Below are 27,104 nucleotides of genomic sequence, written 5' to 3'. Positions count from 1 at the left end.
AGGCTGCCAATATTGAGTGTTGATGTTGGGGTTGTGGAAGTAGTCAGAGGTTCAGGATGCCATTTCCCCCAGAAATTGTGAACCGAGCATGAAACTGGTTACACTTCCTCTTCAGAATCTCAAATTCAAGAGCTTTCTCGCATGATTTTCAGTAAAAGCTTAAAAAATCTGTCACTGTAAACATTGGGGAAAATTGTCTTGAAGTTTATTTTCAGATTGGTGAATGTTAGAGCCTGGCCCTCTCTGGGCTCAGAGTTAGAGTGCCTTTTTTTTAATCAATAGCTGAGAATATTGGTGTACTGAGTGAAATGTCATGAATTGTCAGTGATACCAATCATGGAGTCTCAGCATGCGGTGAGGTTGATATCAATCAATTGTAACGTCACAAATGAGCAAGTGTGTGGAGAATTGCATAGAGAAGTGTGAGGTGGATACTTTGGCGGATGCTTTCCTTCTATGAATGTGCAGAGTCAAAGATGTAGGTTCATCTGCATGTTTTTTTAAGACACAGAGGACACAGGGAGGCACGGTGGCGCAGGAGTAGGCCATTTGGCCCTTCGAACCAGCACCGCCATTCAATATGATTATGGCTGATCATCCAAAATCAGTATCCCGTTCCGGCTTTTCCCCCATATCCCTTGATACACTTAGCCCTAAGAGCTAAATCTAACTATTGCATGAAAACATCCAGTGAATTGGCCTGCACTGCCTTCTGTGGCAGAGAATTCCACCGATTCACAACTCTGGGTGAAAAAGTTTTTCCTCATCTCAGTCCTAAATGGCCTACCCCTTATTCTTAAACTATGACCCCTGGTTCTGGACTCCCTCAACATCGGGGACATTTTTCCTGCATCTACCTTGTCCAATTCTCTATTTTATATGTACAGCCCTTGCAGCACCCGAGACCTGGGTTTGATCCCGATTATGAGTGCAGTCTGCAAAGAGTTTGTACGTTCTCCCCGTAACCGCATGGGTTTTCTCAGAGATCTTTGATTTCCTCCCACATTCCAAAGACGTACGGGTTTGTAGGTTAATTGGCTGGGAATAAGTATAACATGTCCCTAGTGTGTGTAGGATTGCGTTAATGTACAGGGATCGCTGGTCAGTGTGAATTCGGTGGGCAGAAATGCCTGTTTCCGCACTGTATCTCTAAAACTAAAACTAAAATTAAGAGAGTTATTAGCAATAAATAGGGATAGAGTAAAACTCTGTTATCTGACTGTTTGCCATCTGGTTCACCAACAAATGTTTTTTGGAATTCTCATCCTCTCTCCAGCTCCCTCGTTACCCCGTTCACCATCCTATGATGTCTGAAGGATCCCGACGCAAAACGTTGTCTATCTATTTCCCTCCAAAGAAGCTGCCTGATCCACTGAGTTCCTCCAGCATTTTTTTTGCTTCACTTTAAACTTACCTTGTTTACTGAACTGTTACTGTGCAACATCTTTCAACATCATTAAATTTGTACAACATTATTAAAAGTGTGTTGAGGTATTACTAGAATAACATCCAATAATCCAGAAAATCCACCCACCCAACAACACAAAAGTGCTGAACATTCCAGATTAATGGAGTTTTACAAAAGCAGAGAAGTTATGATGAACCTTTATAAAGCACAATGAGAGTACTGTGTCCAACTTTGGTCACATCATGTAGGAAGATATGATGGTCCTTGTGAGGGTGCAGAGAAGGTAGTTCGTAGAATGGATCCTGGGATATCAGCCGTAAGGTTAGACTGAGGGAGCAAAGGAGGCAGAGGGAAGATTTGACAGGGGTGGACAAGATTATAACAGGTTTAAATAACGCAGACAAAGATGGTGCAAGCACGAAGGACAGAGATTTTTTGGTAAGCAATGTGGAGAGGGTGGGTGGATCTGAAGAACACTTTTACACTGAGTGGCGGGCACTGCCTTCTAGAGTGATGGAAGTAAACACCTGGCTTCAATGGGAAATTGCAGATACACTTGAGGTAATTGGGCTAACTGGTTTCCTTCATCATCATGATGACTCATTGTGTCAGGGATTCTTCACATGATTGAAAGTTAGAAGTGCAGTTTCACTTCTGACACGAAACCGCCCTGGTAGCAGGATATCTTTTGATTAACTGATATATTACAAAACCCCTTGTTCCTAGTTCTGGCTGCTAAGGGAGCAATTGAGCAAACCGTGTGCGGCATATAGATATTTAACCTCCAACTTCCTCTCGTTTTCAGTAAACCGGTCCCGAGACCTGAGTTAAGTCGAAACCTCGATAGGAGAAGTTGCAAAAGTCATGTGACAGGAATTGCAAAATACTCGGTGGGCCTCTCGGGCACATGATTTCAAAAGCAAAAATAACAAGTGCATTGGATCAGTTTGATTATTCAGCTGCACAAAGATCCAATATGTTGACTCAAGTCATGTGTGGTCAGAAAGTTTGATAAGGGTGCGTTGGTGGTTATCTTCAAAAACTGTGCTGCTTGCTGCCTGACTCTCATGGAAAATAATTTGACATTACATTTTATATACCCTAGCGAACTTCAGAATAGAGTTGTGGTATGTTTGCATGAGTGAGGAAATCTTACAATGACAAAAATGAACAGAGAGTTTCAATGCTATGGGTAGGCCTTACAATGAGTCTTTAGGTTCCAAAAGTCCAAGTGTCGCTACAAGAATTCTTTAGGATGGAGTCCAGGCCCAGCCATAGAATTGATTGGTTCATTTATTGAAAGATATAGCTTGTAAACAGGCCCTATGGCCCAAAGATAGAAACAAAAAGCTGGAGTAACTCAGCGGGTCAGACAACATCTCTGGAGAAAAAGGAATAGGTTATGTTTTGGGTTGAGACCCTTCTTCAGACTGGCCCACTGTGTCCATGCCAACTATCAATCACCCATTCACTCCAGTTCAACGTTGGGGTCAGGAGGTAGATATGTCAGTTATTGGGATGAGAAACTCTCCAAGTTATGCATTGGTTTTCTCCAGGTCAGCGGATCAAACTTCAACACTCTGGGCTCACCATTGACCAGAAACTGAACTGGCAGCCACGTATATCACGTGGCAACAAGAGGCTGGATATTCCATGATCCTCAACCTAGAGTCAACAGACCAGTCAGCTCACTACACCTTTGCCAACCAGCGGCATCATCTTTATTGACACCATCTTTCAGCACTTGGCCTGTAGACTTCTATGGTGAGACCATTCAAGTGCTCGTTTAGACACATTAAATGCTGTCAGTACATCTGCCACCACCACTCTTTCAGGTATTCCCTTCGGAGTAAGAGCTCCCCTTTCTTTTCCCCCACCTACAAGGCATGAGTCCATTGTGTATTAGAATGCTCTCCACTTGCCTGGATTAGTACGGGTCTCATTCAAGAAACTCAATACTATCCAGGGCAAAGCAGCCCAGTTGATCAGCGCTCCATCCACCAACCTGAACATTCTTTTGATGTACCATCATGATGAACATCACAGCTTGCACCGTCTGCAAAATGCACTCCAGTTACTTGCCCAGACTACTCTGACAGCAACTCCTAATTCCTGTTATCAAGAAGGACCCGGAGAAATGCAGTGGGAACACCACCACTGATGGGAACACTGAGGACCAGCATGGAAATACCAACACTTCATCAGTGTCCTGATGCAGGATTTCGACCCCAAACATCAACAGCCTCCCCCCCCCCCCCCCCCCCCCCCCCCCCCCCTCCTCGCCCCACAGATGCTGCTCGATCAGCTGAGTATTTTTATGGGTTCCTCTTCAAATCGCTATTTATCCTGAGTTGGGATTTTATCGCCAGAATAAATCCTTGAACTTCTTCCTCAACAAAACTCTGGGGGCACCTCCAATCCGTGGACTGTAACGGTTCAAGAAGACAGCCGACTGCCACCATCACAAGAGCAATGTGGGGTGAGCAAGAAATGTCAGTGTTAGCCAGATACTGAAAAATGATTTTTTTTTTAATTACCTAATACAAAGTTAATATTGATTATACTGTTGATGTACATCTTCAATCTTTACATTTACAAAATGTTAGCATATGTTGTCTGGTTGATCATAGCAATCTTTCAAGAACAGAGAGCTGAGGAGGGCTCTCCCAATTGAAACATTGAGTCTGTTCGGTACAGTAGAGAGCATATTGACTGGTTGCATCATGGCCTGGTTCAGCAACTTGTGAGATATATTGTTTGTGCTCACAATCACTACTCAGAGACTAAATCGTGGAAACAAGAAATTCTTTATTTGCGAGTCTGCAGAATCGGGTGCCTCTCCAAGTTGAGACACCCCGAGCTAAGGAAAAATGTCTATTTTTATACAATTAATTTATACAGTCTTTATTGATCAGACGCCTCCCCTTCTGACCCCTTCCAATCAGAGTACCGAGGTTCACCATCTTCCAACCCTCCCCTCCGTGCATCATCAATCATTCCCTCTCCTCCCACATCATACATCGCATGTACATTTAAATTAGGTTCTTTGTCATGAGGGGCGTAAAGTTAATATTCATTTAACCTTTTAAGCATGCGCAGTATCTGTTGGCCTAACCTACTTAATTGCCTTTGACCTAAAGAATAGCTTCTGTGTTGTCAGCTACATTCCTTACCTCATCTTGTTATTCTACAATGTTATCAACAGCTCTGAAGGTCTGACTGTTTGTTCGAATCACAAGGTTGGTGATTCCAGCTACTCAGCCCATCACAAGGTCGGTGACTCCAATCATTCGGCCCCTCGCAATGATGGTGGTTTAATCATCTTATCCCTCACAAACTTGAATGTCCAGGAGCGGAAAAGACTGCCAAAAATGGTGAACACTGCCCAGTTCATCACCGACTCTGACCTCCCCACTATCGAAGGGATTTATCGAAGTTGCTGCCTAAAAAGGCAGCTAACATCATCAGAGACCCACACCATCCTGGCCACACACTCATTTCAACCCTGCCGTCGGGAAGAAGGTACAGGAGCCTGAAAACTGTAAAGTCCAGGTTCAGGAACAGCTTTTTCCCTACAGCCATCAGGCTATTAAACACTACAACCTCAAATAAGCTCTGAACTACAATAGACTATTATTATTATTATTATTATTATTATTATTATTATTATTGCACTACTATTGTTTGTTTTTTGAGTATGTGTGTAAGTGTGCTTGTGAGTATGTGTATATATACACTGAACTATCTTTTTTCTTTGTTTAAGAAGAAACTGCAGATGCTGGAAAATCGAACCTACACAAAAATGCTGGAGAAACTCAGTGGGTGCAGCAGCAACTATGGAGCGAAGGAAATAGGTAACGTTTTGGGCCGAAACCCTTGGGTTTCGGCCCCAAAACGTTGCCTATTTCCTTCGCTCCATAGATGCTGCTGCACCCGCTGAGTTTCTCCAGCATTTTTGTGTACCTTATCTTTTTTCTTTTTTCCTTTCTCTTGTTTATCATTTTGTTTACAGTGTACTATGTTTACATATTCTGTTGTGCTGCAGCAAGTAAGAATTTCATTGTTCTATCTGGGCCATATGACAATAAAACACTCTTGGTTCTTGACTGGAGTCTGTTTCTCTGCTGCTTGACTTGTTGAATATGTCCACCATTATCTGCTTCTTTTTTTTAAAACCCTGGAAAAGCATTCCTTCAATCTCTCCGAACCAAAGTTTTAAGGTGGGTTGGGGGGGAGGATTTAATGGGAATTTGAGGGGTAACGTTTTTATACAAAGGGTTGGGGGTGTATGGAATAAGCTGCCGAAGGAGGTAGTTGAGGCAGGTACTTTTGCTACGTTTAAGAAACTTTTAGTACATGGATAGGTTAGGTTTATAGGGATATGTGCCCAAAGTAGTTAGGTGGGATTAATGAAGTTGGGACATGTTGGTCGGTGTGGGCAAATTAGCCGAAGGGCCTGTTTGATTCTATGATTCGATAAGGTCACCCATTCCATCTCACCAGAGATGCTACCTGTCCCGTTGAGTTACTCCAGCATTTTGTGTCTATGATTATATAACTTGTTTCCAGAGATCGGCACGGACTAGAAGGGTCGAGATGGCCTGTTTCCGTGCTGTAATTGTTATATGGTTATATTTAATGAGTTCTTGCCTGAGGTTGATCAGTGGAAACTTAGTAACAAAGGGGAGAGGAGGAAGTTCAGTCGCAGAAATGAATCGTGAGTTTGCTGAGAACAAACACCATAAAGATAGAAAAATAGGCGGTCACATCTAGTGTCGACCGAGGAGGAGCCAGTGTTTTGATAAGCGGCGAGGGCGGTTGAACTCTGCCAGTCTGTGCAGCCGCCGTGTGTGGAGGGCGAGGGTTCGGGACCAGCGGCTGTTGGTGAGGATCAGATCAGAGATCTGCTTGCAATTGGAGAGAAGGGTTCCTGCAGGCACGCAACAACTGGAGCAGAAGGTGGGGACCTCGAGAAGGTTAGTGGACACTGTGGCCCCGACTCTGGGGTAAATGTCAGATCACATCCAGCCTGATGGGACGGAGAAATTAAACAAGTAGAGATGTACGCGGTTCTGCTCCACGACTTCAGGAAGGGCTGGGGGCTTTTTGTTTCCGTTTGACACAGGTTCACGGTGGAAATGTAAATGGTTAATTTGTCATGCTTACTCGCCGGTCTCCCTGAGCCCGGTTTATTGACTGCAGCGAAGATAGACACAAAATGCTGGAGTAACTCAGCGGGACAGGCGGCATCTCTGGAGAGAAGGAATGGATTTTACATTTCAGGTCGAGACCCTTCTTTAGACTGAGGCAGATCCACAGTTATGTTGTGCACTTCCTCCCACACCGAGTGAGTGGGGGTGGGGAGAGGAGAGAGGAGTGTGTGGTAACACATCACTGGGGCATCTACAGTCAACTATGTCCACCAGAGGGGTTTGGTTCCCTGGGTGCCAAAAGAACCTTAAACAGCATTGAGTATTGATGTACAAAGCGAAAATGGCTGGGTGACGCTAAGAAAGGTTTCGACCTGAAACGTCACCTATTCTTTTTCTCCAGAGATGCTGACTGACCCGTTGAGTTATTCCAGCATTTTGTGTCTATTTTTGGTCCAAACCAACATCTGCAGTTTCTACCTACACAGTGTGTATGCTTGCTGTCATTGGGCATTGAGTATAAGAGTTAGGAAGTTGTGTTGCAGCTATATAAATCTTTGGTGAGTCCGCATTTGGAGAATTGCATGCAGTTCTGGTTGCCTCATTACAGGAAGGATGTGGAAGTTTCGATGATGGCTCAGAAAAGGTTTACCAGACTGATGCCTAGATTAGAGGTATTAGGTATAAGGAGACGTTAGGCAGATATGATTGTTTTCTCTGAAACGTTGGAGGCTACTGAGAGATCTGACAGAAGTTCACACAAAGATGAGAACCTTTTTTCGAGGGTGGAAATGTCAAAGACAAGAGGGCATAACTTTAAGGTGAGAGTGGGAGAGTTTAAAGGAGGTGTGTGGGGCAAGATAATGGTAGGTGCTGGCCTGGAGCGTGCTGCCAGGACAGATGCCCAGTCCTGACCCACTATGTAAACCTCTGTGGTTCTTTGATTTTCCACTGTACCTTTGTACCTTCGATTTTCCAACATCTGCAGTTCCTTCTTTAACAACATGTAAACCTCAGACTCACCCCTCACAGGAGCTGGAGGGGTGAGTCTGGTGATCCTATTCAAGGGAGAAGGGGATCATTGAATTTGACCAGAGTGTCCTGCTCGGGGTGACACAACCAACACCACAACACATGGTCATAGAGAGTCAGTTATACAGCGTTTGGGCCAACTATCCCACCTTGACCAACATGCCCCATCTACACTGGTCCCACCTGCCTGCTTTTGTCCCATATCCCACTAAACCTATTCTATCCATGTGCCTGTCTAAATATTTCTTAAAAGTTGTGATAGTACTTGGTCTCCCATCCTCACAGATATTCCCCTTGTTCTTTCCACCCCCCCCCCCTCATCTTTGCAACTTATAACATGTTTGATATCTTGCATTTTTTTTAAACCTTAATCAAAATTTCTGACATCAGCAGTTCCTTTCCCTTTCGGTTGAAAATTGGTTGTTACCTTAAACTGCAACCAACTACGTTTCAGGAAGTGCAAACCAGTGTGTGGTGATCTACATTACAGTGTTACTGTTGATACATTAATTCAGATCGTATCTCATTCATACGTCATCCCTGTTATTTCTGACCTGCATTGACTGTCCAACAATGTTTAAAATATTCTCAACTTCGGATTTGTTGTCTCTGTTTCCTGATTCTCTTCAAGCTTCTTTGCAGCTACTCTTATGCTCAAGTTGTGCACCCCCTGCGTCTTTGCACCATTGCCAAACACTCGAGGTCCCGCCCCAAGTCTTTTCAACTCTCCTTCCTGCTTAGAAACCTCATTGTTGCAGTGTTTGATACAGCATCAGTGTCAGCTTTCCTCTAAGTCTAGACCTGGTTGAAGGAGCTACAGGCCATTCTGGCTGCAGAAAGCACTTTTTTTCGAGGTGGGGCAAACACTTTAAATTAAGTATGTATTTCAATTACAGGTGTTGTAACTTTCTGTTGCAACAATGGACGGACACTTGTAAACAAAGATACACCATGGTAAGCTTAGCTTAGATATACAGCGTGGAAACAGGCCCTTCAGTCCACCAAATCCCCACCGACCACTGATCACCCATTGACACTAGTTCTATCCTACACACGAGGGATAATTTACAGAAGCCCATTAACCAACAAATCTGCACGTCTTTTGGATGTGGGAGGAAACTGGAGCACCCAGAGAAAACCCATACGATCACAGGGAGAATGTGCAAACTTCATACAGACAGCAACCACAGTGAGGATCAAACCTGGGTCTCGGGCACTGTAAGGCAATAATTCTACCGCTAAGCCACTGTGCTGAAAAGCATACAATAAGTGAGAGTGTGGAGATAGTTGCATTGATGTGTGGGCAATTTCTAATACTAACATAATTCTGTCAAACCTGAGGAAATTAATGTTAGAAGTTATCTTGTACTAAAATCGCTATTAAATGGAATCACCTGTGGTAAAACAGACATGGTTTTAATGACTCCAGTGGTTAAACTGAAGCGAACCATTTAGTCTGTCAACCACTAGTCACTTAATTGTTTTCTAATTCTTACCAATTTTGAAAGTGCTAAATTGTCCGGCAGCCTTGCATACTATAACAGACAAACAATGTGCACAAGAAGGTTTTCGTTGAAAAGTTGTTGTTTGGGTGCCTTTTCGTGAATTTTATTTTCAAAAATTGACTTTATTCATAACATATACAGTAAATACAGTACATGTTTTTCTGTATTTTTACTGTACATTCAATTAAATATATTCTCGTATAATCCATCAGCAGCATGTTTTCTCCTCAAACAATACATGCATGGAACATTTGAGAGACTGTGACAGAGGGCCCATACTTCCAGAGTCCAGAGGTGGCAGGATGTTAGATAGCCTGAGCTGTTGCTCAGAATTGCCCTTTGCACTGTTCTATGCCCCACAGAGGTATTTCCTGTACTGGCCACTACTGCACACTCTCCACTTCCTTGCCCACATATGCCATAGCAACACACTGTGGTGGTTTGTTCTGTTGTCTGGCAGTGACAGGACGGAGGTCTTTCTAAACAGGAATCCTCATCCCTTACATTGGGGACCTGGGGTGGAGAGTGCTGTGCAACAGGTTTTAAATTGGTTTGCAGACTCCCAGATTGCTTTCTAATTCTGTCTGCATGTGTATATTGCGTGTGAGAGGTTGCAGCTTCTGAATATCTGAAACCTTAGGAAGGGCATAAAAGGATGTGGCAAATGGGATTAGTGTCGGAGGGCAGATAGGTTAGCTTGGATGTGGTGGGCAGAAGGGCCCATTTATGTGCTATACTGATGTAGTTATAGAGCTGTGTAGGATGGAGATGGGTTCTTCAATCCAATGTCCATGCCAACTAAGCTGGCATTCTGAGCTAGTCCCATTTACCTGCATTTGGCCAACATCCCTCTGAACCAAACTCATTTCCAAACTCCTGGACCTAGGAGTCAGCAACTCCCCTCTGCCTTTTGGATTCTTAACTTTTTGACCATAGACTACAGTCAGTGACGACAGATGACAAAACATTTTCATCAATAATTCTCAACAATGGTACCGTGCAAAAATACGTTCTCAGCTCCTTACTGTATACCATGCAGCTACTGCAGCCAACTCCTGCTCTTACTCCTATTTACAAGTTTGCAGACAACATCATTGTAGTGGGTTGGATCTCAAACAATGAAGAGATAGAGTAAAGGAAGGAGATAGATAGTTTTGTAATACGGTATCAAGCCACCAACCTCTCCCTCAATGTCAGCACTATGAACTATCTAGCTATTGACTTCAGGAAGCACGGTAGATTACATGCCTCAATCAGCATTGATGGTGCTGAAGTGGAAATGGTCAAGAGCTTCAAGATCCTCTGCGTAAATGTCACCAATAATCCGTCTTGGACTAATCACATTGAAACTACAGCCCAAAAAACACACCAATACCTCTACTTCCTCAGGAGATTAAGGAAGCTCAGTTCCTTATTGTCTGCTGCAATGAATGACATGTTCTGCTTGTATTTTTTGTAAATAATATGATTAGGAGAAGCCACCTCGTGAATATTAATCTGTCATCAGCTCTTAATTGCAAATGCGACAGAAAGGGGCTCTGATTTCTTTACTGCAGAGAATTAAAAGGACTGTGTCATCTCATTAGTTAAGAAGCATCCCAAGTGCATAATTTGTCTGTGGGTCACTGTCCAGCAACCTTCATTGACTGTGATTTGTTTGTTCACTAGGTAGTACATGATGAAGCCATCCTTCCTTTCCATTTGCTTTTGGGCACCCTTCCTGGCTGTAGCCTTTGGCCACATGCACAATCCGGCATTGGATGGGGCCTGGCTGAACTGGAAATCGTTTCACAAGAAGGAATACATAGAGGTAAGAGGCTGAAGCAAGCCAATGCAGGCCGAATCTCAATTAGGGACCATCCTGCATCATCATCTGTAACCACAAACTGTGTACAACTCCCCATATGTTTCTTGCGTAGCCAGTGATGGCATCAAATTGTGCATATAAACCTATGTACAGTATTCTGCTTTAGTTATTTTACAGCATTGTTTTAGGTAAGACTCAGCTCCCTGTGGCTGGGAGAGTGTTCATGCAGATTCAATATCCTGTTGGGTCAGACCAGTTCCCAATACAGCAAGTATAAAGAGCCTCACATTGTGGGAGACCAATTTTATTACACACATATCAGAGAACTTCTGTGTCAGCGTATGTTTTCTAAGCTCTTTGACGATGAGGGGGTGATCTTATAGAGGTACACAAAATCATGAGAGGAATAGATCGGGTAGACGCACAGTCTATTGTCCAGAGTAGGGGAATTCAGAACCAGAGGACATAGATTTAAGGTGAGGGGGAAAGATTTAATAGGAACCTGAAGGGGTAACTTTTTCACACAAAGTTTGGTGGGTGTATGGAGCAAGTTGCTGGGAGAGGTGGTTGAGGCAGGTACTATCGCAACATTTTAGAAACATTTAGACAGGTATATGGTTAGGACAGGTTTGGAGGGATATGGGCCAAACACATGCAGGTGGGACTATTATAGATGCAACATGTTGGTCGGTGTGGGCAAGTAAAGCCAAAGGGCTGTTTTCACGCTGTATGACTCTATGACTCTTCAGTTCCTTGCACAGTCAGGATTTGTATGGCCTATACTCCTTACCTCCCAAATAACAAACAGGAAGATAAAATTATCTCCAGTTAAAATCCCCTCTAGGACTACAGTTTCAGTCCTTTGGAATTTGATATCAGGATCTAGACCTTACCACTGTAGCCTATAATTCTCAGCTCTTTCAAGGCATTGTGGTGGCACTTGCCAGGCACTTGCCACATAGCCCTGTAAATTTATTGTGACGTGATCTCAGTGGCTTTAATGCAAATTCTATCTGGGATATTGGCCATTGTTTCAACCTAAATTTTGGTTGTTAAATGGTTTTCACTAATTTTATCCACTCATTCTTGTCATGTCAATTAAGACATTTTTTAATTAAGTGATTCCCTCACCTTGGTGCGAGAGAATCAACCAAAAACGGAGCACGCTGTTTCCCCAGTGAGCATTATTGCTACTCAAGACCATACAATTCTGGATAGAAGAAATGTCCTTTTACCGCTCAGGAGTTATGATGTTATGATGTTGTGATGTCTGTGAAGTGCAGATGGAGTCAGTGGGCTTGGGGGGGGGGGGGGGGGGGGGGGGGAGGTTAGTTTACTTGATATGCTGTGTCTACAACTACTTTTTGTGGTCTTGGGCATAGCAGTGATGCATCCCGATAGGATGCTTTCTACGGTGTATCTTTAAGAATTGGTAGGAGTCATGTTGAATTTCCTTAGCCTTCTGAGGATGTCGAGACATTGGTGTGCTTTCTTGACCATAACGTCAATGTGATATGACCAGGATAAACGTTTAGTGATATTTACACTTAGCAACTTGAAGCTCTTGACCCTCTTCACCACAGTAATGTTGATGCGGACTGGTGCATGTACTCTACCGTGCTTCCTGAAGTTGATTACTCACTCCTTCATTTTGCAGGTATAGAGGGAGAGGTTGTTGTCTTAAAACAATGTTACTTAGCTCACTATCTTCTCCCTATACTCCTTCTTCTCACCATTGTTTGAGATCGACCAACTATGGTGGTGTCATGTGCAAACATGAATAGAGTTAAGGGGCTGTCCCACTTGGGCGACCTAATTGGCGAGTTTTGAAGAGTTTGAAAAAATGACAAGTTGAAGACCTCGTTCAATTATGTTGAAGACCTCGTTCGATTATGTTGAAGACCTCGTTCGATTATGTAGAAGACCTCGTTCGATTATGTAGAAGACCTCGTTCGATTATGTAGAAGACCTCCTTCGACTATGTTGAAGACCAGCTTCAACTAGCTACGACTAGCTACGACTAACTTCGGGAAAATTGGACACCGAATAGTGGAGAGTGAAGACGACCTCCTTCGATCTCCTTCAACCTCCCTTCCACCTCCCTTCAACTATGATGAATACTATCTAAGACTACCTTCGACTACCCTCGATTACCTACAACTAACATGCTGACCAACTACGAGTAAAAAAAGTATCGATTTTTTCCAAGGCGACCTTAATTTTTTTTGCGGGCATTTTTTAACATATTGAAAAAACGCTGCGACCTAGCTGAGGCCTCGAGTACGCGGAGACCACTCTCGAGCATGAAGGAGAGTTACGTAGACCTCCTACGACCTCGTGTCGACCATGCTGCGAATATGAGTCGAGGGCAAACTCGCCAGAACTTGCGGATTAGGTCGCCCAAGTGGGACAGGCCCTTTAGAGCAGCATCTGATCCTATGGCAGTATATGGAGTACAGCACGAGGCTGAGAACACAGCCTTACAGGGCCCTGGTATTGAGAGTTCTGGTAGTGGTCCTGTGGAAATATATTATGTTTTCTTCTTTGTTATTAGCACAATGTTCTGAAACTCTCTACCCACCATGTGTGCAGGTAGTTTTAAATAAATGGTTGTTGACAGTCACAAGTTCAAGGTGTAGAATTAGGCCATTCGGCCCATCGAATCCACCTGAGGAAGAGAGTTTCAAAGATTCATGACCCTCAGAGAGAAAACATGTTGCCTTATCTATGTCTTAAATGGGTTGACTTATTTTTAAACAGTAACCCCTAGCTCCTCTCATCAAAGGAAGCATCCTCTCCACACCCACCCTGTCATGAGCCCTCCGAATTTTACATCTTTCCATCAATTTCGTCCACCGCTCCACTCTTCACTAGCAGAAGATACGGAAGCAGTGGGCATTCCAAGAGTGGTAATGACATATTTCAAGATAACTTTACATTTGACTCTTATCATGTGACCAATTTGCTTTCTCTTCTCTCTGTAAGATTGAAGGTAATTACAGGAGATCGGTGTGGGAGGAGAACTTGCAGTTAATTGAACTCCACAACCTGCAACATTCCATGGGACAGCACTCTTTTCTGATGGGAATGAACTACTTTGGAGACCTTGTGAGTGGGAACGTGTTGCGCGCAGTGCTAAACATGCTCTGCAGTAGGTGTTTGATGTTCAGTATAGACTGGGTGGGCTGCACAGTTCCTTCATGTACGGCTCTTGAGTGCAGACCCCATAGTACAGAACAATGCAATTCCAATAATCAGTTATCCGATTGTTATGAAACTCTGGCCCATTGCCGCGCTAATTATAAACTCACCAGGGATCCCATAAACTAATCATGGACCTGTTCCCATATTCCTTATAAACTCACCAGGAACCCATTCCCACTCTCCTTATCAATTCACTGGAGATGCATTTTCTGTTCCTTATAAACATACTCGTCACCCGTTCCCATGCTGCATTTAAACTGACTTGTCACCCATTCCTACATTCAATATAAACTGACTGGGCACCCATTCCCACGCTCTTTATAAACTCACCGGGTACGCACTCCCATGCTCCATATAAAGTAACTGGGGTTTCTCCCAAAACTTAGACATTCACTTGGGGTCCCATTTCCCCTGCACTCTAACTCGCTGGATTCAAGGGAAAACAATTATACCACCATGTAATATCTAAAGAAATGTGAATTAAAATTGTGCTGGTTATACGAGTGATATCTGATAATCCAGAAAATCCACCAGTCCAAAGTCGCAAGATGGCTGGATTATCAGACATTTACTGAATATATGCTGTTGTGAAAGGTGCAATGCCCAAATCCTAACCAAAACTAGATGAACCAACTGTTACGGAGGAGTCCTTGGATTCAGAAGACTTAACTGATCACTACCCAGTGATCTCCCCAAGCAGTGTTTGTATCTGTTGCCAGAGAGTTGCTGAATGCTTTAGTGGTCAAGCCATATTCAGATACAATTGCCATGCTTGGTTCAGCGCGTATGCAGAGTTTGCCTTTGGTGTGATGAGCTGCGTTTCTATGACAGGGCAAATGCCCAACACAGGGAGGAACTTGGGAGTGAAACGGCATGACAGGTTGCCAAACTGTAGCGACAGCAACAGTCAGGACAGGAATTAGTGGAAGCTTTTTAAAAAATCATCCCCCCCAAACTCAAGGGAATGAAGACAAATCATATATATCCAACCTTCCCAGTTTGCAGCCGAGACTTCAATGCAAGTAATGAACTTTAGAAGAAAACAAAAGTGGGGAAGTCCAAGGCTGGGATGAATTCCATTGTGTTTAACTGCAGAATGCAGGCAAACTAGTTTTAGGAGATACAAGGAACTACAGATGCTGGAGTAACCTAGCAGGTCCAGCAGCATCTCTGGAGAATATGGATAGGTGACGTTCCACCTTTAGGGGCTCCAGTTTCTCCTACTTCCCAAAGAGTGGGCTTGTCCTTAGTAAATCGGTCCTGGTGGATATAGGTGAGAGGGAGGATCTGAGCAAGGGAGGTTGTTGCTTCACATCTGCTGATTCTGATTTGGGAGGATTTTTTTTTGGGGGGGGGGGGGGGTTGCTATTGTATGCGTGAGTCTAATATTAATTATCTACTGATCATTATAGACGGCCAAGGAGTTCAATGAATTTTGGAATCGGTTCCACGCATTTGAAATGAAGGACTTGATCAGGAAGGAGGCAGCTTCAGGTGGTCCTAAGCCTTCCAAACTCCCTCAGAGTGTTGACTGGAGGACCAAAGGCTATGTGACCGGAGTAAAAAACCAGGTAAGATGGTGACGAGGATCACGATTAAGGCATCTGAAGAAACTATTAACTACTTAGAAAACGAAGGAACCAAAACAGCTTTCTTTTTTTTTTTTTTGGCCATTTTCATTTTGTAGGGGTGTTTGTGATGTAATTTTTTTTGGGTCAGTGATAAAGCACAGAAACAGGCCCTTCGGCCCATCAAGTCCCTGCCAACCATCAATTGCTCATTTAACTAATCCTGCATAAATCCTATTAGTTATTCTACCCAGATTTCCGTCCAACCTCCCTCACCCTAGCGCAGATCCTCCATCTCACCTATATCCACCAGGACCAATTTACTAAGGACAAGCCCACTCTTTGGGAAGTAGGAGAAACTGGAGCCCCTAAAGGAAACCCACGTGGTCACAGAGAGAACATGACTCCAGGCAGACAGCACCAGAGGTCAGGATTGAACCTGGCACTCTGGCGCGATGTGAGGGAGCAGTGCCACTGTACTGTCCCAAATTTGGAATTGTTAAATCATGACTTAGCCTTCCGGAGGAGGTTGGTGAAAATTGGAGGCAACATCTCAGAATAAATCTGTATTCCAAGAAAGAGATCACTTTTTTTACTTTAATATCCAAATGGGCTGCGTTTTATGTTTACACCAACTGCACTGTAGTCTCTGATTCGTCCAGATAGAATGTTTAGCATATAGCTGCGAGAACTTGGAATTTGCATGGGAATAAGATCCCAGTATTCCTTCAGGAGTATCCATGCTGGTCCCTGCTTGCACAAACAGATGCAAGAGCAATAGGTTATAGGTCTGGAATGGGGGGATAACTTTGTCAATGTTGACTAGGATTGCCTTGGGCAGTAGCGGACTAAAATATTGGTTGCCAGGAGACAAAGGGCAATGGGCCCACTTCATCAGGGGCCCATTGCCATCGGGCAAGCTGACACCCTGGCCAGTCCGCCACTGCCCTTGGGGTAAATTGTTTAGATAGGTGGAATTTGTTAAATACATCCAAGATAGATTTATGAGGCAACAGGGAGAAAGTCCCACCAGAGGAGGGGCTGTACTTTACCCAATCTTAGGAGATGAAACCAGGTAAGGGGTGGAAATCTTGGTTGGGGAACACATTGAAAGCAACATCAAGTTTCAAGGTTGTTGAAAGGGATGAGTATGGTCCTCAAGTTAAGATTCTAAATTGGGGGAAGTTTGAGTTTGACAGCTTAAGAGGGAATCTGGCAAAAATAGATAGGAAGCAAATACTGTAATCGTAGATAAACCAACATCTGAAAAGTGGGAGTCTTTTAAAATGAGAATTAGCAAGAGTTCAGAAACAGCATGTTCATGTAAGAGTGAAGGGAGGAGATGGCGTGTTGGGGGACCTTTGGATGACAAAGATTGTTGAAGATTAGATCAGGTTAAATAAAAGGTAAGTCTAGGCAACTACATTCAAATGTGCCCCTTGAGAAATACAAAGGGTGTAGGAGAATACTTAAAGAAAGTGGCAGGGCAAAAAATAAACATGAAATATCCTTGGCATGAAAGGTTAATATAGAACATTGAGAGTACAGCAAGGTAACAGTCCCTTTAGTCCACAATGTCTGCGCTGAGCGTGATGTCAAGTTTAAATAATCTCCTCTACCTGCACGTGATCCAAATCCCTCCATTCACTGCATATCCATATGCGTATCCAAAAGGCTTTTAAATGCCATTATTGTATCTGCTTCTACGACCAACCCTGACAGTGCATTCCAGTCACCCACTACTCTCCACTCACCCTACATTCGAAAGCCAAGAATTCCTTGTCCCTCCTGTGGTCTGATATCTGCCCAATCCCTCTCGTGTTAACACACTGCTACTAGGGAGGATCAGGACACAACACTGAAGTTACCATTTTCTTCTCTCCAAATTGAGCCCTGCTCACAATATTAACCATCACAGGACCTGAAGCCAACAACAAACCTTCACCATTCCTCATGCTGATTGCTTGGCACTGGCTCTGCCATTGGATTTTCTCTGCCCTTCTGACCTGATGCTTCTCGCTAGATGCTTATTTGTCTCAATATGTCTGATATTATGGCTAAAAACAAACGTCAGAGCAATTCTCGTTGGAGTCTTTGAATTGTTTATTGTTTCATACTTTAATCGCTGTAAATCACTTTCCAACTCAAAGTTGGACTTGCACTGCAATTATTACTGTATCAATTACATCAATTACTGCGATCACTGTTCCAGGGTCGCTGTGGTTCTTGCTGGGCATTCAGTGCTGTTGGCGCCCTTGAAGGACAAACATTCAGGAAGACAGGGAAACTCATCTCGTTGAGTGAGCAGAACTTGGTCGACTGCTCCAATGCAGAGGGCAACCATGGATGCAATGGTGGCCTGATGCAATATGCTTTCAATTACGTACAGTCTAACAACGGGATTGATGCTGAGCAATATTATCCTTATATTGGCTCCGTAAGTTTAACTTCTGCAGGTTTTTTTCACGTTGCTTTCTTTCTTAAAATTATTTCTTCAAGCTGTGTTCAGTTCCACAAGTTTCAGCTGACCATTATTATAGTTATTGTTCTATACTATTATAATATAGCTAGACAGCAGATAGCTTTGGTACAGTTTAAATAATTGTTCTTCATCTTTCTCATTCCACTGCAAAGCCGCAGAGTCAAGATTGTTCCTTCAATAGGAATTAAGAGCCGGAGGTACAGCAGCTTTAATTTTTGTAGACTAGATAAAGTGGGGAACAGAAACGTAGCTCATCATTTTGCCGGCCAGACCTGGTTGAAACTGCAAGAGCAAGGCTTTACCTGATCCCTGCTGGTCTATGTGGAACAGTAACATATAAGATGATTCATCTACAAACTCAGTCAACAGCCCTGAAATTGAATGGCTTTCCGAGCTTGAAATGGTTCCTCAATGGGTTGATGGTTCCTCTATCAACCCCAAATAAAAATAATTCAACCAAAAACCCATGTTCAACGTTTGCATATTGGGACTTTATGGCTTTAAAGGAGTGGTTCCAACTAGGGTCATAGAATCATACAGTACAGAAATGGGCCCCTTGTCCCACCTTGCCGACCTATTTGCCCATCTTCACCAATCCCATTTGTCCGCATGAGAACTGTCCGTAATGTTGCCGACAAACCAAGGTTATGAGGAGGCAGAGAGTGGGTTTGTAGAGTTGTGTAGAGTAGCCTAGTTCAATCCCGATAAGAGATAATCATTGAATCTGTTTAAGTAATGTTGATGAAGGGATAAATACTGCTCAGGACATCAGAGATAATCAACTGCTCTTCTTCATTGAATTAAACAGCTTTATAGAGTTGAAATTACGAGAGAAAAACAACTTGCAGTTGTATAACTCTCTTTACGACATTCCATCCCACCTCCGACCCTTCCCACAGATTCTTTCTCTGTGTGTTAAGGGTCTGTACCACTTGGCTATTTTTTCGGCGACTGCCGGCGTCATATCAGTGTCGCCAAAAGATTTTGAACATTTCAAAATCCAGCGGCGACAAAAAATTTGTTGCGACACTTGAAAAAACATCGCGGGTCAATACGTCATCACGCCTCAAATGTTTCGGTGACCTGATAGGTCGGTCAATGATAACAGCAGTCGCTGAAAAAATCGCCAAATGGGACAGGCCCTTTAAAATGTAAATATTCTCCACTGAACTACATTTCATGATTCTTCAGAACTGATTTCATTTTATTGTCTTAGGGATAAAGGGTCTCTTTGGAAGAACACAGAGAGGAGAACCAGACATGGGGGATTTCAATCATCGGATTAGTCTCCATTCATCTTTTGATTTAAATCTTTTTATTTGAATTTCACAGCAATTTGCATACATACAATAATAACAGACAGTGACAGCCAAGGCATAATTGTGCAACAGTATGTAAGCGACCCTCAAAGCCCTTACCCTTACCCACCTTCAACCCACCCGAATCAGGTCGGAACCAAACGGGGACAAACAACACTCACATACGTACACATCCACACAAATATGGTAAGATAAACAAAACAAAAAGTACTTAAAAAAAAAAAAAAAAAAGGGTCACTAATAACAGTAAATAAGTAAGTAATTAAATAAATAAGTGTGGGGAGGGGGGTGGGGGGGTTAAGGGGAGAGCAGCTGCAGTAGAGCAGAACAATGGTGGAGAGCACTCAGTCCTCTTCCGAGTCCGGGGACAAGTTGAGAGAGTTAACAAGTTCCAAGAAAGGGTTCCATGTATCTAGGAATGTCTTGGTAGAACCTTTGGGAGAGAACCTAAGTTTTTCAAGCTTTAAATTGTAAAGCACCTCCTTAATCCAGCGGGCGTGTGTCGGGGGACAGGTGAGCCTCCAGTTAAGCAAGATCAGTCTCCGGGCTAACAAGGTTGTAAAAGCTAGGACCCGTTTCACCGCAACAGAGAGGTTGGTGTTGGGAGGGGTACCGAAAATGGCTGACAGTGGGTTTGGAGGAATAGTCTGGCCGTAGGCTCTGCTTATCAAGTCGAAAGCACTCCTCCAAAAGGCTGCTAGCTTAGGGCAAGACCAAAAGGGTTTCATTTAATGTCAGCTACAACCTTTAGGTTGATCTCATCCACCATCCTAAGCATTAATTGCCTCCATCACTAATGCACAATGGTTACAGTGTGTGCCCTGGATTACATGCACTGCAGTTACTCACCCAGGCTGCTCTGACAACACCTCCCAACATATGACCTCCACCATCTAGAAGCACAGGGCAGATAGCAACACTTACCCTCCAGGTCACCACCATCCTAACGTGGAAATATTTTGCTGGTTCTTCATTACTGCTGACTGACTCTAAATCCTGGAACCACTTCCCCAATACCAGATCCCCAAAAATAAATTTAAATAATGTCATAGTGGTGACACAGCCACAGCCTCACAGTTCCAGTCACATAGGTTCAATTGCAATTGGTGTTGACTGTGTGGAGTTTGCACGTTCTCTCTGTGCCGGCATGGGATTCCTCTGGGTGCTCTGGTTACCTCCCACATCCCAAAGACGTGTGTGTTGATAGGTTAATTGGCCTCTGTAAATTGAATCAAGCTGTATAATCTAAGGGGGAATTGATGGGAATGTGAAGAGAATGAAATGGATTCATTCAGGATTCATGTACATGGACTCAGTGGACAGATGTGTCTGTGCCGTATGCTGTATCTCTATGACTCTGGTGGTGAGTGCATGAAGTGTGGGTTGGATTCAGTGGTCTAAAAGGCCTGATACTCTATTATATGACTCTAGGACACTGATCACATTTTTTCTGTACTTTTCCAGCGGCATTATACACTCTTATTAGTGATGCTCTCATGTGTAACTTGTTTTAGAAGCTCCAGCGACAATCAGAATTGACTGAAGGGCCTCAATGCCAGAACTAAACAGGAAAGATAATTGGCTGTCATTTCTACGCGTTTTGTTTAAAAAAAAATTATGCATAAAAATGGTGTTTGTCTTCAAGTTGAGTTGAATGTTGTACCGTGCTCTCTGTGTGACTGAAGGCGTTAGCAGTTTTGTGATTTAATACTCTACAAGTCAAATGTTCAAGATTAAATTGTCACCTCCACCCAGTTGAATGTTTTCTTTGTGATTCCCCCTCGTGCAGGATGGCATCTGTAAGTATAATCCTGGTGGGAATGCAACCTCTTGCCATGGTTCTAAATTTGTACCCCAAGGTAATGAAACGGCACTGGCAGAAACAGTGGCCATTGTTGGACCGATTTCTGTTGCCATTGATGCAAAACATCGTTCTTTCCAGTTTTACCAATCAGGTAAGAGAAAGATATGCAATGATTTGATATTTTACATCTGTAAACCTCTTATTTCCCAGCTACATTACCCCTGGTAACATCGTACAAAAACATATCGTCTGTTTCTGACTCTTCTTTAGACCCGTCTCGAACCAAAAGGTCACCTATTCCTTTTCTCCAGAGATGCTGCCTGACCCGTTGAATTGCTCCAGCTTATTAGGTCTATCTTCAGTATAAACCAGCATCTGCAGTTCCTTCCAGCACAGAGATGAAGCAAAGTTTAATTGATGAAGGCATCAATGTGGAGTCGAGGTGCCAGTCGGTTCAGGAGAATAGGCTTGAATAGCTGCTTGGAAACTCATTAGTGTGCCTGTTTGTAAGGAACCACTCAATCCTTGCTGGATCAGTGTCTCAGCTCTGGAGTTGGACCTTTGTCATTTCTGTCAGTGACAATGGGATCCCACCACTCATCATATCTTCCACTTTCCACCCCTTTCCACTTTCAGAAGGGACCACTCGTCCTGTAACTTCCTGGTCTGGTCATCTGTCACCACCCTTACCCTCTGCACTTTCCCCTGCAACCATAGGAGATGTAACACTTGTGGAAGCAGACCCTTAGGCCCACCGAGTCTGCGCGGACCAATAATCAGCCATACACTAGTTCTATCCCATACAGTAGGCGCATGTTTAAAGAGGCCAATTGTCCGACAAACCTGCACGTCTTTGGAACGTGGTAGGAAACTGCACCCAGAGAAAACCCATATACCAACTCCGTACAGATAGCACCTGTAGTCAGGATAGACCCTGGGTCTCTGGCACTGTAAGGCCAACAACTTTATTGCTGCACCACTGTGCCTTCCTTTCCAGTCTCATTTTACTTCCCTTTCAACGCACCTCCATCCCCAACCCCCTCCAACCCGGTACATTACTTTCCAACATTTGAATGTTGTGCAGGAACAGAGTGGGGAGTGTTGAAGGTGGTAGGACAGCATTCTTGGCTTCAAGGACAGTAGTGTAGTGTACCATAACTAGGAAGATGCATTAAACATTTGGAAGCCATTTCCAAGCAGCACTTTTAAGGAAGGATGATGAGATTGTGGAATGACTGCAAGGACAAAAAACTCTGCACGGGGAGACTGTTGAAACTGGGACCAAAGAACAAAGAGGCCTTGGAAATAATGCGATGTTTGTAGAGGGTGAGGAGGAACCTTTGTAGACTTGTGACAGCTCAATATCCACTGGACACAGATCCAAGAAACATAAAAATAATGTCATCACCTGAAAGTGGAATGGGAGCAGCTTCAATTAGAATATTCAAATGAATTTGATGAGTAACTGAAGGGGAGAATTTGCTAAAAAGTACAAGAACAAGATTAATTGGACTGCTCTTCCAAAGAACTAACACAGGCATGCCATGCTGAATTTTGAGAACTTTCATTCACTTATTTTATCTGCCGCTGCTGCAAGTTATACGAGAACAACCAGAAGGAAATTCTGAAATAAAGTCCCATATCTAAGAATGTTCATTTGAGTTTAGCCATGGTTCTTTTGGAGAGATATTGAGTAAAGAAGCAAAGATTTATTTGTTCCTTGAGAAGCATTTGGCATTTGATTCTAGGGTTTTCACTTCTTAAGGCAGCGTGCTGATTAAGGACTAACATAATACTCACTGAGCTTGTGGCTTGTAATGGCTGCCTTGTCATTTTACACTGTTTTCCATTGTAGGAGTTTACTACGAGCCAAGCTGCAATGGTTTTAAGGTCAACCATGGAGTACTAGTAGTGGGATATGGAAGCGAAAATGGACTGAAATATTGGAATGTTAAAAACAGGTACTCCAGAACCTAATCATGAAATCATCAAAAAGTTACAGACAGCTGCGTATGTAGAGAAAAAGATCTATTAAGTCTATTAAGTTCTGCGGCACAGTGGCGTAGCGGTGGAGTTACTGCCTTACAGCGCCTGCAGCGCCGGAGACACGGGTTCGATCCTGACTACGGGTGCTGTCTGTATGGAGTTTGTACGTTCTTCCCGTGAACACGTTGGTTTCCTCCCATACTCCAAAGACATAGACAGGTTTGTAGGTTAATTGGCTTGGTATAATTGCCAATTGTAGGATAGTGTTAGTGTGCAGGGATCACTGGTAGGTGCAGACTTGATGGGCCGAAAGGCCTTTTTTTGCACCGTATCTCTAAAAAAACTAGCTCTAAAAAGTTATTTCTTTGATTTGTCAGAAATGTTCTGTAAGAAATATCAAGTCAAGCCAAATTGAGTTTATTGTCATATACACGAGCACAGGTACAATGAAAACCATGCTAACAGCAACATCACAGGCACATACACAAAGTCAACGTGCAAAAATATAAATTATACAGAAATTACACTTAAATTTGGCAAAACAGTGAAAAGAGAAAAACTGAAAACCAGATGTTGGAGCAAAATGCAATTAGAAAACAAAAATGGTTGAACAGATGCAATTTATATTTCCTCCTTATAATAAAGGGTGCAACAGAAAGGTTATGGAATATTAATTACTAAATGAAGCTCATTTTATAAGAGGGTGAGGATAATTTTCAACATTGGCAGGCGGGGGATGGGCAATAATGTATCAGCTGAGCCCTATCTGCACTGCCTTGGTCAGAAATATTTGCCATGTATTTGACTTGTTTCTGCTAGTTTGATTTCTTCCTCATGCACCACGCACTCCCTTCACTTGCATAGCTTCATGGCTCCTACTAACGCCAACCTCATTAGAGATACGCAAAGAAGCTCTGGGCTTGTCTGACCTGATGTCCGCCCCTTCCTATTGAGTATACACTTCGCTGCATAACACCATTCACTCTTGTGCCATGATCAAGTCTGAGAACTCAGTCCCAATTGGGATTCTGAAGGTTAATGGCTGTTCTGTAGTTTAAACAGGCTAGGTCTTTGTCTTTGAGTCAATAATGGCCAAAGAAACATAGCTGTGGAGTCGCAGCCACTAAAATCTTTCTTTCCTCAGCCTGTCCACATCAGGAAGACCCTTGGACCAGGACTGTACTGAGAGAGTGACTTGAATAAATCTTTTCTCAGTAATTGCACCCCAGCTTTGCACATATTTGGAAGTCTTGTATTGAATGTTTTGTAGACACCAGCTGCCATTTGTCTAGATTGTATTCAAATGTAATATTTTGTCCTCAGCTTTGGAATGAACTGGGGAGACCATGGCTACATCAAGATGGCCAGGAACAAGAATAACAACTGTGGAATAGCTAACTATGCAATCTATCCTCTGGTTTAGGATAGCACGGATTATCATCTTTGCAAAACAAAACGTATGGCACTTTCTACAACATCAAATGTTTCCACATTTTGTTTTATCGGTGTTTGTTTAGTATGGACTTTGAATCTTGAATAAATTCTAGTGTCTACCAAATAACCTTTGAATTATGATGTCGAAGCATCTCAGATGCTTGTTTCAATTTTGGTCGCTCTATTGTGTCCATCATTAATTTAGACATTAAATATTGTGAGTCCAAGAACCAAGTTACTATTAAATTTGCAGATTGGAAGAATGCTCCTTTGGAAATATTCTACGATACCAAGCTCATCAGGTGTAAATTTGAAATGTCTTTTACACTGACAATATTACTCCCATACGGATTAGAGAGGATTGGGTAATTCAACTATTAAACAAATCTACTGGGCATACTGCGGTGGCAAACCAAGATAATTTTATCTACGTAGTTTGAAAGCCACTACCCTGCACTTTCTGCACAATCTACTGCAGTAATAACCTTATTTTGTACAAGAATAGAAGGTGAGAATAGTACACTCATCAATATTCCAGAAAAATCAGAATGGGTCTTTGGTAGATTTAAAATGGAAAATGAGAAATGAAATGTGTGGCAGTTGGGGAAAAAAAGCAAAGAATTGTAACAAGTCAGGATGTAGGAGAACTAAACTAATTAACCAGTTAGCCTGAGGTCCTTAAATTAGCAAGGATTTGTGCTTTTTCAAAAGCACAAATGGCACATTGGTGCAGCAGTTGAGTTGTTGCCTTACAACGCCAGGTTCGATCCTGACTACGGGTGCTGTCTATATGGAGTTTGCACGTTCTCCCTGTGACTGGGTGTGTTTCTTTTAGGTGTTCCAGTTTCCTCCCACATTCCAAAGACGTGCAGGCTTGTAGGCTAATTGGCTTCTGAAAACTGTCCTTAGTGTGCCGGATAGAACTAGTGTACGGGTGATTACTGGTCGGCAGGAACTCAGTGGGCCAAAGAGCCTGTTTCCACGCTGTATCTCTAAAACTAAAACTGTCCCAAACTAAGTTTCTGCTCTGTCTGATGTTTCAAACAACTTTTCTCTCGGTGAACAATGTACATTTCTTTGTTTATATTGTAACTTGAAATAAAGAACATGAACAAAAAGCAATTGTCTCCTTGCTTTAAATGTTTATAAAAAAAACTCAATGGAAGCTCCTCGGGAACAAAATATCACCTTTATGTTTAATTATGCTTGATTTTTTTTAGTATTTGGTCATAAGACATGAGTTGCTGCCCAACAGCCCTCTGCTTTGAGTATGTAGTTGGAACTGCCCCATCCTAAACCACTGCCATTAGTTTGGTAATGGTGGAACCACTGTGCTGTTGGACCACCATGTTTTCTGAATTTTGGATATAGCCCCACAAAGCCACGATGTGTGTGAGTTGGAAGGACGCTTTCAGGGTGATGGTGGCCCCATGTGCCATTATCCTCCCTGGTAGACAGCAGTGGTCAGGAAAGTGCTGTTGAAGAAGCCTCTGAGTTGATGCAGTGCACTCTAGACAGCGCACGTTGCACCCACAATACATAATGGGTGAGGGAGTGAAGGGGCATCTGAACTAGTTTAATGCACATGATGGAATGGCATCAGGCTTTTCGTCCCACCCTGCCTCTACCCCCTCTGTTCTGCTGTGTGTTACTGGACAATGGAAGGAAATTACAACTCCGGTTGATTGATATTCATGCTTCAGTTTCCATCAGCTCCCAAACTCCCATAGGTGAATCTGCATTCATCCACATACACTCCCTATCTACTTAATGGGTTTGTTAACAATTTGCAGCTTATTTGCTTTCTTTTTTGTGCAAATTCAGCATTTAACTGCTTTGAGGAAATGGTTAAAGTTTCAACGGCCAACAGTGAGTGGTATGACCATGAGAAGACCACGCACACATCACACCAGACAGAATTCCTCCTCATAGGCTCCAAAGCCACACTCAGCAAAATCAATAACCCCACTCTCACCATCGACGGCACCACTGTCTCCCCATCTCCCCAGGCCCGCAACCTTGGCGTGATCTTTGATTCCACCCTCTCCCTTGAGCCTCACATCCGCCATGTCATTAAAACCTCCTTCTTTCATCTCCGCAACATTGCCAAACTCAGACCCTCTCTCACACCGCCTGCTGCTGAAAGACTCATCCATGCCTTCATCTCCTCCTGACTGGACTATTGCAACTCACTTCTCCTTGGCATCAGCTCCACCTACATCAACCGACTCCAACTGGTCCAGAACGCAGCCGCCCGACTCATCACCCACACCAAATCCTGGCATCACATCACTCCAGTCCTCAAAAAACGTCACTGGCTTCCCATCTCCCACCGGATCACCTACAAAATCTTGGTCCTCACCTACAAAGCCCTCCACCATCTGGCCCCCCCATATCTCACTGAC

The 27,104-nt window shown here is 43.2% G+C and overlaps 1 protein-coding gene across 2 annotated transcripts in view; it reads left to right on the top strand.

Annotated features, from left to right (window-relative positions):
* The window catches only part of LOC116989360 (cathepsin L1-like), a 32,501-nt gene extending 6,683 nt beyond the window's left edge, over positions 1–25,818 (top strand). The window contains exons 1-8 of one of the 2 annotated variants that reach the window (XM_033046682.1): positions 6,171–6,384; positions 10,764–10,905; positions 13,888–14,010; positions 15,519–15,677; positions 17,887–18,111; positions 21,265–21,430; positions 23,135–23,240; positions 24,589–25,818. In XM_033046682.1, the coding sequence (XP_032902573.1) occupies positions 10,771–10,905; positions 13,888–14,010; positions 15,519–15,677; positions 17,887–18,111; positions 21,265–21,430; positions 23,135–23,240; positions 24,589–24,688 (1,014 nt within the window). In that variant the 5' untranslated portion in view covers positions 6,171–6,384; positions 10,764–10,770 and the 3' untranslated portion in view covers positions 24,689–25,818. Of the gene's footprint in view, positions 1–6,170; positions 6,385–10,763; positions 10,906–13,887; positions 14,011–15,518; positions 15,678–17,886; positions 18,112–21,264; positions 21,431–23,134; positions 23,241–24,588 lie in introns of those variants that run through there. The other variant, XM_033046681.1, reaches the window with a different exon arrangement.
* Positions 25,819–27,104: the final 1,286 nt, after the last annotated feature.

Source organism: Amblyraja radiata, chromosome 29 (assembly GCF_010909765.2).
Source record: "Amblyraja radiata isolate CabotCenter1 chromosome 29, sAmbRad1.1.pri, whole genome shotgun sequence".
Classification (NCBI taxonomy): domain Eukaryota; kingdom Metazoa; phylum Chordata; class Chondrichthyes; order Rajiformes; family Rajidae; genus Amblyraja; species Amblyraja radiata.
The sequence above is the reverse complement of the archived record's forward strand: the minus strand, read 5'-3'. Positions and strand labels throughout refer to the sequence as shown.